The 13443-nt window shown below is 39.9% G+C and overlaps 1 protein-coding gene across 32 annotated transcripts in view; it reads right to left on the bottom strand.

Annotated features, from left to right (window-relative positions):
- The window catches only part of CLASP1 (cytoplasmic linker associated protein 1), a 260988-nt gene that overhangs the window by 39327 nt on the left and 208218 nt on the right, over window positions 1–13443 (bottom strand). For all 32 annotated transcript variants that reach the window (XM_077320493.1, XM_077320491.1, XM_077320498.1 and 29 more), the window contains 2 exons: window positions 10923–11066; window positions 10330–10436 (listed from right to left, as the gene is read on the bottom strand). In XM_077320493.1, coding sequence (XP_077176608.1) covers window positions 10330–10436; window positions 10923–11066 — 251 coding nt within the window. The remainder of the gene's footprint in view (window positions 1–10329; window positions 10437–10922; window positions 11067–13443) is intronic.

The raw sequence follows: 13443 nt of genomic DNA, 5'->3' as shown, positions 1-13443 counted from the left end.
GATTTCTACTCTAGCTTTTCTTATAACAAAAACCATTGACCTCCAGTTCATTTAAGCCATTCCATCTCAGTGTCCATGCCTTAAATAATTTCCTTTAGCAAGTTCAATGATAGCACGAGACTGGATTGGCCATGGAAAAAATAGATATGTTTTCTCACTTCCAAATGCCCAAGTGTAAAACCATATAGGGGCCAGAAATGCCCAATGTGAAGACTAATCAGTTCTGATATCTATTTGTATTCTAAAGCTATCCTCTTCCATACTAAGAAGAAATTAGCTGTCTCATATAATTCTCATCCTGTTGCCATTTCGGTGTGTTTTAAGCTGTGCTCCCTAGTTTTGCCAAAGCAACATTTTGACTAAGCAAGGATGAACAAATGAAAACATATTAAAGTCTTATCTTCTGCTGCCTCCTGTATACACTTCATTATTAATACACATGGGGATCTGTGATAATCAGAGAGGCCCATTATGCACAGAGGGAAAGGTCCACATTCAGGGTGGAATGGCGTCACCTAAAATCACCGATAACGCACGGCGCCAGCTACAACGGGCCGCATATTCGGTGCATGCCGCCGAAAAAGCCTCGTTAGCAAAACACGGAAGAAAGCGGAGCTTCCGGTCGACCAGGGCTCAACCAGAAGCGGCACCGAGGTCGCTGTGTGCATAATCGGTTACTCTGGGTTTGCCGCCATTGCATTCCGTCCTGTGCGTAAGTGGTTTGCTTCGCGTCTTCCCCCTCCGTGCTTTCCATGTGACTCGAAATCGCCGTTTCGGCGGCCGCGCATAATGGGCCAGAGGGGAATCTATTCTTTCTCAATCACTGGAGATTCCTCTTATATATCAGTGAGAAGGGGAGACTTGTGTGGAGGGGAAGAGGTCCTGGCACAGCTCCTGAGGCCAGTGTCCTCCTCTGCTGCTGACTACCAGGCATACTGTGCTACCATAAGTTTGGATGGGAGGAATCTCATATCTCCACCCAGTGCTAAGTCTGGTGCAGCTCCAGAGCTCAGCGGCCTCCTCTTCTGCTGCCAGACCAAGTGTGGCTCACAGGCTGCCACATCTCTGAGGCTGGGTCCAGTGTGGTTCCTGGCCTGCCAACACTTGGACTCCCCAAGCATGCAAAAAAAATCACTTTAGTCTCTGTGTGGCCCTGATCCACAGATCCTGGCCCCAACCTGGTGGAATGAGCGCCCAGAAGACCCAATGGCCATGACAGAACTAGGTTAGTTCTACAGGGCTTATAAGATGGAGCTCTTCCAGCAGGCATTTGGTTGGGGCCAATGAACACCAAGATGACTCTGGTTAAATGGTCTGGGTACCCTTTGTACCAGACTTTCTCAACCAGTGTTTTGTGCAATCCTGGGGGCTCTTGATGACCCCGGAAAGATTTCCCAAATGGGGGGCGTTAATTTTAATTAAAAAAATATTTGGTGATATGATCATATATGGTTATGTTGACCTGGCCCCCCAAATGGCCAATGATGTTACTGGATGGCGTGGGAAGGGGAGGAGACCCAGGTGGAGGTGTACACAGCTATGCTTCCCAACCATATGCTGCTTGATTGCGCCATTTCTGGGGTTTCTCAAAGCCTGAAGAATGTTTCAGGGGTTTCTCAGTGGCAAAACAGTTGAGAAAAGCTGCTCTATATGATACCCCCCTGAAAAGTGAGATCCTCTTGAATAAATTGCCTATACAGTTGGCATGATTGCTTTTAGGGTGATGAGTTTAAAGATTAATATAATATTATATATGATTTTCATTTATTGTATATAGTTTATGAAACAATGTTGGAAGCCGCCCCACACCAGTGGGGGCAGGGAATAAATAGATAAATATAAATAAACAAACGAATACCTGTATATGTGGCTAGTAGCATAGAGATTTATTGCATTTAAATCGTGCCTTTCTTGGAATGTGGAACTTGATTCAGAATACATAGAATTGTCAGGAGATCTTCCATGCAGACACCTACTTCAGGAACAAGCATTTCTCAACCATTCCTTGGAAATTATTAAGACTTAAACATGTCTCAGGCAGTCTGAAATCCATATTAATGTGAATCTTCCATGTGATTTAAATGTTCCCACACAGAAGAGTCAAAAGCCTGGGTCAGATATTCCCAAATTAGGAAACTGTGAGGGCCCCACAACTTCAACGTGTATCTCTCACCACTCCTGTTCTTCCCTCATAATAAATTTCCCTCATCTTCCATTTTCTAAGCTTGCCACAGTACAGTATAAGATCTCCACGGATTTTACTGATAAACTGTAGCTAGAAGCAGGACCCAAGCATGGGGGGCTGGGAAGAAGACATTCGCAGAACCCAGCGATACAAGAAGAGGGGGGAGGCCTCATGTATAATATCTTTTACCACAATATGATCAATTCATATATTTCAGATACAAAACCAGAATTTTCTTCTTTCATGACTAGTTTGTAAAGGAAAGGATTAGGCAGGAAGAGGAAAAGTTGTCAAATACATATCATGCCAGGGACATTATATTGCAGGATGTTAGAAGTGGGCTTGTGAATTGTGGTTTGAGTTAAAATCTGGTTAGAATTCATACCAGTGTTCCATACACTCATTGTTAAAAGTCATAGAGGTTTCATTATGTGATTTGAGGCTAGATACCAGCCAGCACTGCTGTCCCTCTGCATTTAGTGCCACATCTCTTTGGACACGGTGTATCTCTGAAGCTGCTTTATTTGTGTATAATAGGAATGAAAAATGCTGCAAGGTTAGATGTCGAAGTCAGAAATAATTCTATTGCATGTTACAGCAATGTCTCTATGGAGACAGTGTTGGGAAAGTAACGTAAGAAAACAGATAGAAATAGCAATTATGCTGCTCGCTAGATACTATTTCACCAAAGAGCAAGAGGGAAACAAAAGGTATGTGCCGCACTTCAAACTCACCAACCTGTAGGATGACATCCAAAGCCATGCAACCCCAACTTTTAATGGGCACTCTCACATATAAGCATACGATGTAACCATCTCATCTATCCTGTTATATTATAACTAGTCCATCTCTATGTGTTTATAATCTAAAAATGCAATATTTTGGCAGAAAAGGAAGGCAATTTCTTCTCCTGGCAATTTCAAAACTGAAGAAATAAGTAGTTAGAGGGTTCTCAGTTTAACATTACAGGTGTTTCAGGCTCTATGCAACCTCAAGACATATTACAGTTCACTCATATAACAGTTTAAAAGGTTCTGTTCCTAAGTGAGCTTTCTAAGCTAGTCTTTGTGGAGAGAAACAATACAGTAGGAAAGCAGCAGAAGGAAGGAAAGATAGCACAGCCAGCCAGAGTTAAGCGAAATGAAATACAGTTCAAAAATGCAACACGTATTTCAGTGGGCAAATGGGAAAGCTGCAAAAATGTTTTAATGCTGGCATCTGGAAGCTGCACCATTTGCTTGAAAACAAGAAATGTAACTGGTTACCTATTTGTTATTCTACTATCTTCCAACAACATCATGAAGGTTAGGACTAACAAATACCTCAGAGATTTCACACACAACCTGAACAGATTCAATAGAAAACATGGCATATTTGTGGGAAATAATTAAGAATAAATTCCCAATGGCCTGGAGTTTTACCAGAATTACAAATGATTTCCAAACTACAGAAATCAGTGCCCCTGGAATAAGTGGCAGCTATGCCATACCACAGAATCTCGAAAAAGGAAGTCCCAGAGTTGCTACAGATGATGGCTGTTCTAGGAGTTCAAATTTTTCTATGATATGGTACAGAGAGAAATTGACTTACTTGATGAGACACTAATGCCAGAGATTAGGTGGTAACAGAGAGCGATGAGACAGCTGTTGGCTGATATTATCCAGTGAGCCCCTCTAGAATGATTTTTTCTTAATCTTAAGAAAAACCCAAAGAAGTTTTTCTTGAGGCAAAGCACCCCTGATTGGTCCCAAGGGATAACGTGTATAGTAATGGGCTCATTCCATCTTGCAGATATTTCTAATTGAGCCTCTCTGCCTACATGGCTCTTATCTTCAAGGCCAGAGTTAGGAATGGGATACCAGGGTCATCATGAGAATCTGTGGCCCACAGGATGGGAGGGGAAGAATCAGAAGTGATGAGGTAATTTTCTGGAGGGTTCCAACAAGAATATGTTCTGCCTGGATTGTCATCATCACCTAATGCCTGTTGGCAAAACAATATATATAATTGGGCTAAGAGCCAGGAAAAACTAGCTAGTATTCTGATAGACTAAAGGCCTGGACCATGACATTCTTTTATTGTAATGCGCAGCAATGTAGATAATGCTTGAGCTATGGATTTTGCTTTGGGACTGTAAGTTTGTGCCATCTAATGTAGATTTTAAATGTATTAGATAGTCAATCTAGATTTTCTTGTTTTCTTTGTAGTATGATCTTAGAATGGTGTTTCCTATAGGTAAAACTATTTCTAAACGTTATACAAATACATTCTCTTTATATATTTTACAAGGTTTGTTTTCTTGCATGCACTAGTTCTGGAAACCCATGGGGTTTAGCACTGGACTCCTACTGAGAGGGGTTTTCTTGTTGTTTTTTAAGGTTGTATGGACATAACTAGCCAGTAGCCAGTTATGCCAGTACACATACTTAGGATCAAAGTGTTAGTATGACATACAGACCACATGTCTATTGAAATCTTCAAATGCTGTAATGTGGGGGAAAGGCAGGAGACCACAATATTAAATGGAAAATTAAATTTAAAAATTAAATTTTGGAAGTCAAAGTGAGCTCATGGAAAAAGGAGCTAACCTGTGACCTGGATGTGACATCACATCCCCAAGAACACCCTTCCAAAATCTCAGAAATTTCCCCAAGGAGTTGACAACCTTATTTTAAAGAAAAACAACAAAGATTGGTAAACTTATTGAAAATTGTTTAGTAATCCCAGTTCTTGAATCTGACACTGAGCACAGAGTATCCAGTTTGAAAGCAAATTGGTATAGTATGTACCTTTTAAATTTCCTAGATCGCTAATGCAAACATAGCTTTTAAAAAGTCACTCTGGTCATAATAAACTTTCTATTTAAATCTTACATTAACATTAACATTCTAAACATTTTTAAAGAAACTTTATAGGTTCTTACAAGGCAAGCTCATGGATGAAACCACTGATACTGATCAAGCAGGCAGCTAATTTTCCAAGGGATGCCTACAAGGCTAAGTTGTTATGGTGCTTGACAACATTCCTGAAGATTTAAGGTTCAAATATTTCTGTATCTCATATCAAAAGACCACGGGCATTTTACTCAGCTGAAATCAGAGGCCCAGTTTGCTAGCAGCGAAAGGAAATATTAGATATGCATAATATTTGGCATATAGTTATCTTGTGGACCAATGGGCTAGAAATTGGTTTGGTAGGGCCATTTAAGCTTCAAACATTTCTATGAATCTTCACCACATTTTATGATATAGATATATATTATACTGTGTTGTATTAAATATGTAAGACCAGATACTCAGAATTTTCAGTATGGTAACCATGGCACTGTTAGAAACAAAACAGGGAGTTTCTGCTTATTAGAAAGTGAAATCTTGTATTTATATATAATTCCCAGATTATGAATCAATAACTTGAAGCTGTTGGGGAATAGTAATGGGAATCTGAAGGTTACACTACAGTTAATGAAACATGTTGATAAAGTAAGCGGCAGGATCAATTGATAGTGGGTGCATACAGTTTATCACACAAGGGAGGAATTAATGCCACTAATCAATCAGGATGTTCTAATGAGTTCCAAGAACTACCTGAAAAACTAGCAAGAATACTTCTTCAAAACAGGAGAAGAGGCCATGAAGAATTTTTTTCACAATAGTACAAGTTAATTCATACTAAACTATTTCCTTTTCTTGCAAAATAAAAAGTGCCTTCAAGTGTCTTCCATGAAACCCTGAGGATCCAGAACTATTAAGGAGCTTGAGAATGATTTAACAGCAATGCACAACATGATCCAAAGCTAAGCAGGGTAGCAAATCAAACAAATAACAACAGGCTAAATAAACAACAATGAATGTCACTATGTCAAAAAGCAAAAGGAAAGTAATGAAAGACTCAAACAGACATTGGATAGAGACGTGGGCTACAATCTAGATTTTAAACTGTACAGAGAAAAGCCTTGGATACTACAGATCACTTCTGCTGATGGACGGGATTATCATTATCTCAGCCTCCTCCTGCAGAGCAAAACATTCCTCAAGACAGTATTCCTGAGTAACAGCTCCTCCTTCTCTGACAGAATGAAGGGAGAGTCAGTGGTTTGCACCAGGAGTGCAGTGAAATTTGCTCTCCCCATCAACAAAAAACTTCCACAAGATCCCACCTCTAAACATCCCGGCATATAACTTTCTATGCTGCCTATTTATTACCAACCTGACTAGAAGATGGCTGCCTCATGGCATTAACTAAAATCTTCAATATACCATTTAAACTCTATTCTATGAATAGACACAGTTGGTCCAGTATGTTAATGTGGATGGTCAAAGCACCACCTTTTCTTTTGAACTATCCAGAGTATGATGCCATAATCATTTAATGATCAACAATGTGCACTTATGAAAACGTGCGTCTTGTATATTTATGCTTTTCATACAAATATAACTGAAAATGGAGAGCTGCAGCATGTCACTGTTGCTGACTGAGGAGGATCTGTTTGCTTGGGGTTGATGGCTGGCTCCACCCTCCACTGTTGAGAGGTAGGGGCTATGGCCTTTGAACTCCAGGGCCCCTCCTCATCAAAGGTGCCGAAGAGCTCAGGCCTGTGGCTCTTAGTCTGTAAGGAATTAAGAAGTTTTTACATTTCTATATGTGTTAGCACTTTTGGCTTCAGTAGATGTTATCCTTTAAAATCCAAGTTATATCAACACATGAAGGAAGTTTTAGGGTGAAGGAATCCACTCAGAAGGTGATAATGAATGCTCAAGGTCCATTTCCAGTCCCCTACTGGGAGTGTGTTATGTTTGTTTTCCTCCCTGAGGACAAGATGGACTTCATTTGTCAAAAGTGTAAACTGATAAGGCTCTTAGAAAAGAAGGCTCAGAGCCTAGAGGGAAGGATTGCTACACTTCTTGACATCAAGAAAGGAAAGAATTTCATTAACAGAAGCCAGGGTGCCCTGAATGTGGGGATGTGGAGAATGGTCAAAGGGACAACAGAGTTGTTGAATTTCCTAATGAATCTCCTCTGGATGTTACAACACCAGCCCAAAGGCATTGAGCAAGACAGTACTCAGTGCCACTACAATTCAGGAATCAAATCCAGGCACTTGCAGTGGTGGCACAGAAAGAACCACAAGGACAAGAAAGACAGAGTAAGGAGGACATAAGGATATGAAGATATGGCAATGGAAGGAAAAGGAAAATGTTGGTCATTGGTGACTCTTTGCCGAGGGTTATGGAAGGCCATGTGTTATGGAAGGCTTTGATTGAAGCCAATCTGATCTCTTTGAGTCTGGGGGTTCTGACCAGGTTCTGCTAACTAGATCTTAATGCTCTCTGGGGTACATAGTAGGTGAGGCAGTCCCATAGATACAATGGTCCCAGACCATTTAGGACTTTCAAAGTGAGAACTAAAATCTTGAACCTGATCCAGTCTTCAATCTGAAGCCGGTGTAGCTGGGCGAGGAAAGTTTGTATATGGGCCTCCATTGGGTCCCAGTAAGGATATATGCAGCCACATTCTGGACCAGCTGAAATTTCCAAAGCAGTTTCAAGGACAGCCCTTTGTACAGCGAGTTATAGTAATCCAGCCTGTTGGTGACTGTTGCATAATCACTGTAGCTAGGTTGGGTGCCAACAGATTGTTGGGCCTGGCGGTGATAAAATGCCTGGTGAGCAACATTGTTGACCAGGGCCTCCATAGATAAGGAGGCCAGACTCCTGACAGAAATCCTGATGATTTCTGAAGTTGTCAATTGGACTGTGTCACGGGTCTGTGTCAAGAGTCAGAACCACAGAATAGCTTTTCTGGAAGGCAGGCTACTAGTACGTGATGAACTTCACCTATCAAAGTTGGGAAATAATGTGTTTGGCAAGAACCTAGGGAGATTCATCAGCAGGGCTTTAAACCAACACTAGATGAGGAAGAAGATGACCAACATGAAGGTTTCAGTGAAGCAAAGTAAACAGTAGAGGCCCACATGGGAAGGTCTGGTCAAATGGAGCCAAAATTATGTGGCTTCAGGTGCCTATGTACCAATGCCCAAAGCCTGAGCAATAACAAAGAAGAACTTGAGCTTAGAAATTCCATTAGCATGCTTAGAAACACTTCATCATAGGCTGGAGTCCATTTATGAACGAAGACTGTGACATTGAAAATTTTGAGATTCGCTGGCAGGGGCTCATGGGAATTGTAGTCCATGGACATCTGGAGGGCCGCAGTCTGACTACCCCTGCTTTAAGCAGTGTCTGGATGAACCCTTGTCAGTGACCCATTAGGATGATTCTGCATTGAGTAGAGGGTAGGACTAGATGACCAGTATGGACCATTCCAAATCTGATTCTAATTTGTGACACTGCCATTACTAATAATGCTCACTACTCATCTTAACTGCTGTTTACTGTTTGTTTTGCCAAACAGCCTTTGAAAACCACTGTCTTTGTAAATAGAATAAATTATGTAAAGTGATATGCATTTAATTTGCATTATCCACTGACAACAACAAAAATGTTTTGGATCCTAAGTCTTCTTTTCAGTCACACTTTTCTCTTCTATTGTGGAGGCAAGGTCTCTGTTATGGAGCATGTTTCTCTCCTGCCAGGTACTTTGCACAGTGAAAGATGTTTGTCTTGCATAAATCAAAGTGCCCTGTGGATATCTCCACAATGAACCAAAGAAGTATGCAAAGCAACCATCTTTGCACAGCTCTGCCTATTATCTTCTCTAATCTAAACTACCATTGGCCTTTCCCACTAAAATCGTTTCAAATATGTGGTTTACCAGGCATGCTCCACTCCCCCAGTTGTTCAATAGAGCTGTGTCCAATGTGAGTATGGACCACTTGAAATGGTATGTACAAAGTACTATATTTGTGCAATTGAGGAAAGATGCTTTTTCTTCTGGTATAAGTAGTACTTTTGATAATAGGAAAACTGCTTTTTCATGCTCTCCCAAACTGAGATAATTAGTTAGTAGGAAAATGTCAGTTTTATCCATATCAATCATACTTCAATTGGGCATGCTAAGCAGAATGTGCCTGTACCAGGTTCCAGGTATATGCCGGCTAATGCCCCTGACACTGCCAGCTAACAATGAACACTGCTGCTTCCCCTGATTTAAGCTCATTTATTTCACACTTTAAACAACATATCTGATTATTATCTGACTCTTTTTAAGGCACTTCTGAAGCATCATTGCAGCATAGGAGGAACTCTGGGGCCATTTTTTCTGTAGAACAGCAGCCATTAACAAAACTGCCCCTCCATCAACAGTCCAGACCATTCCATAGAACTTTTCTGTTTTGTTAAACTTAGCTACATCCCTCTCTAAAGTAATATCACACGTCATCTCTTACCGTGAAAAAATAAAAAGCAGAAAAATAATGAGACATATTGATAAGCCCAGGAAATAGATGTATAGCTACAGAAAGACAACTTGCCATATCTCTTTTGGAAGATTTGGTATTGGAATGGGCTAGCGTGTACAGCATGGGGGGGGGGGGAATTGGTTGTCTGAAAATTCTACCACCACAATCCTTTCAAGCAATGTTGCCCTGAACTCACCCATAGACATGTCTTGCCAGAATCATATAACATTCTTACCTCCGTCTATGTATAATTCACTCTTCCCTCTTATATCACGAAACAAAGACACTGTAAGCTTTTAGGCAAGGTGTTTCTTTTAGTTTTCTGTGCAATCCTTTGTATAAAATAAACTAAGAGAATTTACTAAACTCTTCCCAGTGGCTGATCTGGTTCCCCAGACATCTCCTTTTCTAGATCTTGAGAGACACTTTTTAATACATTATTATCACTTAGTTGCACAATGAAGTACAAAAATGCATCAACAAAATCTTTTTGTGATTAGCCTGTGATAAATAGATGAGCACATCTATCTGCAAGTAAAACACCCGTGTGCTGGCATATCACTCTCCAACTTTTAGACATGTTCTTAAAATACTTAAAGGACTATTCAGGTTTTTATTATGGCACAGATAAACTTCATCTTCTGGTCTACTTTCAAATTTGAGCAATTTTTTTTGCTATATTGTTGCCTGTATTGCTGTTCTTGGCGAGATATATTCTTGAAAAATATATTTCATGCTGAAAGCATTATATATTTATGTAACCCTTCAAATTAAGCTACAGTATTACCTTGGAGACAGTCCTCCATGAGAACAGTTGGTAGGTGAAGTTAAGGGGCTTGTTCTGCTGCTAGGATGCCGTGAAGAAGTTCGACCCACTGTATTGCTAGGAGAACCCTAACATAAAAGCAAAAAAACCACAATGAAAATGAAGAAAACAGAATATATCACAGGATTAGGAAAAGAAAAGAATGAAACAATATGATGCAGACTTTATATATCTTTTGCTTTAAACAATATTCATATTTACTAGCTTGTATGTTAAGCAGAACCATTCACTTGAGTAGGATTTAATCAAATACTACCGACAGCCCTTGTTTCCTAGTTGTGTAGTAGTTACACTTCAAAGTTTTCCAAGAAAAGTCAAGATTCTCAGTGAGCACACCTAAATAGGTCTACTCAGAAGTTAATTCCATTTTATTCAACAGAGCTTACTTTCAGGAACATTTTCTTAGGATTGTAGTCTTTGTTTATCAGAGGTGCTATCTGTACCTTCCTATAAGCCATGTATCTTGATGGCAAGTGTGCCTTTACACAATTCAACAGCTAAGTTAATAAATGCTGACAGTTATTTTCTATAGAACCGATACATAACAGTCTCACCACACTAGTGTTACTGGAATTCTTGAGGTGGTTGTGTAGTAGCCTGGTAGCACCGTCCTGGAATGTTTTTGGCAAGGCACCAAGTAACATGGTAAACTCAGGAGTATTCAGTTCAAACAGAGAAATCAGGACTATCTGTGCTGCCTAGAAAGAAAGAAAGGAAAGGAAAGAAACATTAGTATAATTATTATCCAATCATTATTTTGGAGGGTCTTATGAAAAATAACTTAGGCTGGATTCATTAAAAGAAGATAAATCTAATGAATTATTTGTTTCAGCTATGGAGTCATATGGGTTGAAACACACCCACCCACCTCCTATGCCTTGCTGGGTCAGATCAATCTAGTCCAGCACTCTGCCTCCAATGGAAACCATGTAGGGCTTGTAGCAAGTTGAACATCAATAGTATGCTGGTTTTGTCACCCATCTCATCAAATATGTTATTCCTTGAAAAAGAATCACAGTTTTTTTGCAGACCCATCCTTCATTAATAGTGGAGCTCTAAAAGTACTTTAAGTGATTCTATTGTTTCAACATATTTATCTTTTTTTTTTACAAGCATTTATTCTTTTTGCTGCAGCAGGAGGATAATTCACAGCTTGTGTTCTGGAAATATACAATACAGGCATTCCAATTTTTTCTTCTAGATTTCAGATTTTGAGGCTGGAAGTTTTACTCATTCCTATGGAGGCATCCAAAGTCCAGCCAGCTATCTTCAGAGAGAATTAAAGTCAGTGAGTGATGGGCCCATAAAACCCATCCAATAACTTTGAGGTGTAAAGATGTGGTAAGGCTATCTTAGCCTTGTCCTGAAGAACAGATAGATGAAAAGGTGCTTGTTGTTCTTCCCCAGTTTCCCATCAGACTGCGTTATGTGACCGTTTCCTTTTTGGGTCTCTTCTTTCTGTTGCATGGAGGAATGAGCTAAATTCATGATAGCATGGATCTAGTATATGTAACTTGCACTATCCTCTGTGCTATGTCAGAGAAGGCCTTTTTCTTCTCTGAGGAGAGGGCTGGAAACTGGTGGGTCATGATGGCTTTGGGGTATATTATCTGGGCTTGTAACAGAACTTCCTGTTGTCTAAGTAGCTGCAGTCAAACAGGTATTGTTTCAAAACATTTAGTGCAAATTCCAACTAAATGATTTCAATGTTCAAAAATCCTATGTTAGTCTGTTGCAGCAAAAGTAAAGAGGGGTCTTGTGACATTTTAAAGACTAACAAAATGTTTATCTTTGTTTATAACCAAATTTATGCTGGATTAGAATGATAAACCTGCCACAAAACAACAGTTTCATTTTTCTGTGTTCATAAATGCACTCTCAAATTGGCAGTACCCTTTGAGAATCAGTTTCCTAGAAGGCACATTTCACAATTTTCAGGGCTTTATGTCAGCTAACGCTATACTCAAATTTTCTACCTCTGAAAGAAATAATTTGGTGAATCCTGCCTTATTTGCTTATAAAATTAAAACAATGGACCATGTGCTTTACAAGGCAGAACCTTGGGCTACTTTAAGGTGGGAAGGGAGGAGCATCCCCAAATTATTTATTTTTCAAAGTTTTGGGGGCTTATAAAAATATGCTGTCTGCTAGGGTTAGGCTGGGCACCATTGTGCTGACAATGGAATCTCAAAATTAAAAAGAATGTTGGCCTAGTGAGATAAAACAAGCAGATAATCATCAAAGAAACTTGATTGAATTAAATAATGCAGGCTTTCTCAACCAGGGTTTCGTAAATACCTGAGTGTATTTTTTTGACAGCCCTGAGTTTCCTGAATTAGTGGGAATTAATTTTTGAAAAGATGATTAAATGGTTATTGGGTGATATGATCATATTTCATCATGTTGACCCATTCCTCCCCCCCAATGGCCAATGATGGTCCTGGAGTTGGGAAAATGAGGGGCCCTGGGTGGACATGTACACAGCAATGCTTCCCAACAATATTCTGCATGATTGTGCCACTTCTGGGGTTTCTCGAAGCCTGAAGAATATTTTAGGGATTTCTCAGTGGTAAAATGTTGAGAACGGCTGCAATAATGGATAGCCGATTAAGAACTGGGCACACTATATTTTCAGCTTCTGATAGCTTTTCATCGATCAATATAGCTTTTAATGAACTAAACTTTACTGCTCCTCAGCAAATGAGCAGAAAAATACTATCAAGGTGGCAAAGAGAACAGATGGCCTTGGGGGGAAAAAGGATATGAATTTTTGTGTGTGTACTTACATGACATTATCTTATGAGCTTCATAAGCTTAGGGACTAGGGATGGGCATGAACCAGGAAAATGTGTTTCATGGTCAAACTATGAACTAAGCCACAAACCAAACCAGTTTATTCACAAACCATAAACCAAATTGGTTTATGGACCCTCACGCCCTATTGAAAGAGACCACAGTCTCTTTAAACAGTGTTTGCAGAAATCCTGAAAAACAAACACAGCAATTAAGAGGTGTTTCCAGCCACTCAGCTGTTTTTTTGGGCTATCTGCAGAGAACCCAGAACAATTGAGCAGC

This window comes from Paroedura picta, chromosome 2 (assembly GCF_049243985.1).
Source record: "Paroedura picta isolate Pp20150507F chromosome 2, Ppicta_v3.0, whole genome shotgun sequence".
In the NCBI taxonomy this organism is placed as follows: domain Eukaryota; kingdom Metazoa; phylum Chordata; class Lepidosauria; order Squamata; family Gekkonidae; genus Paroedura; species Paroedura picta.
This window is presented reverse-complemented; position numbering and strand designations above follow the sequence as displayed.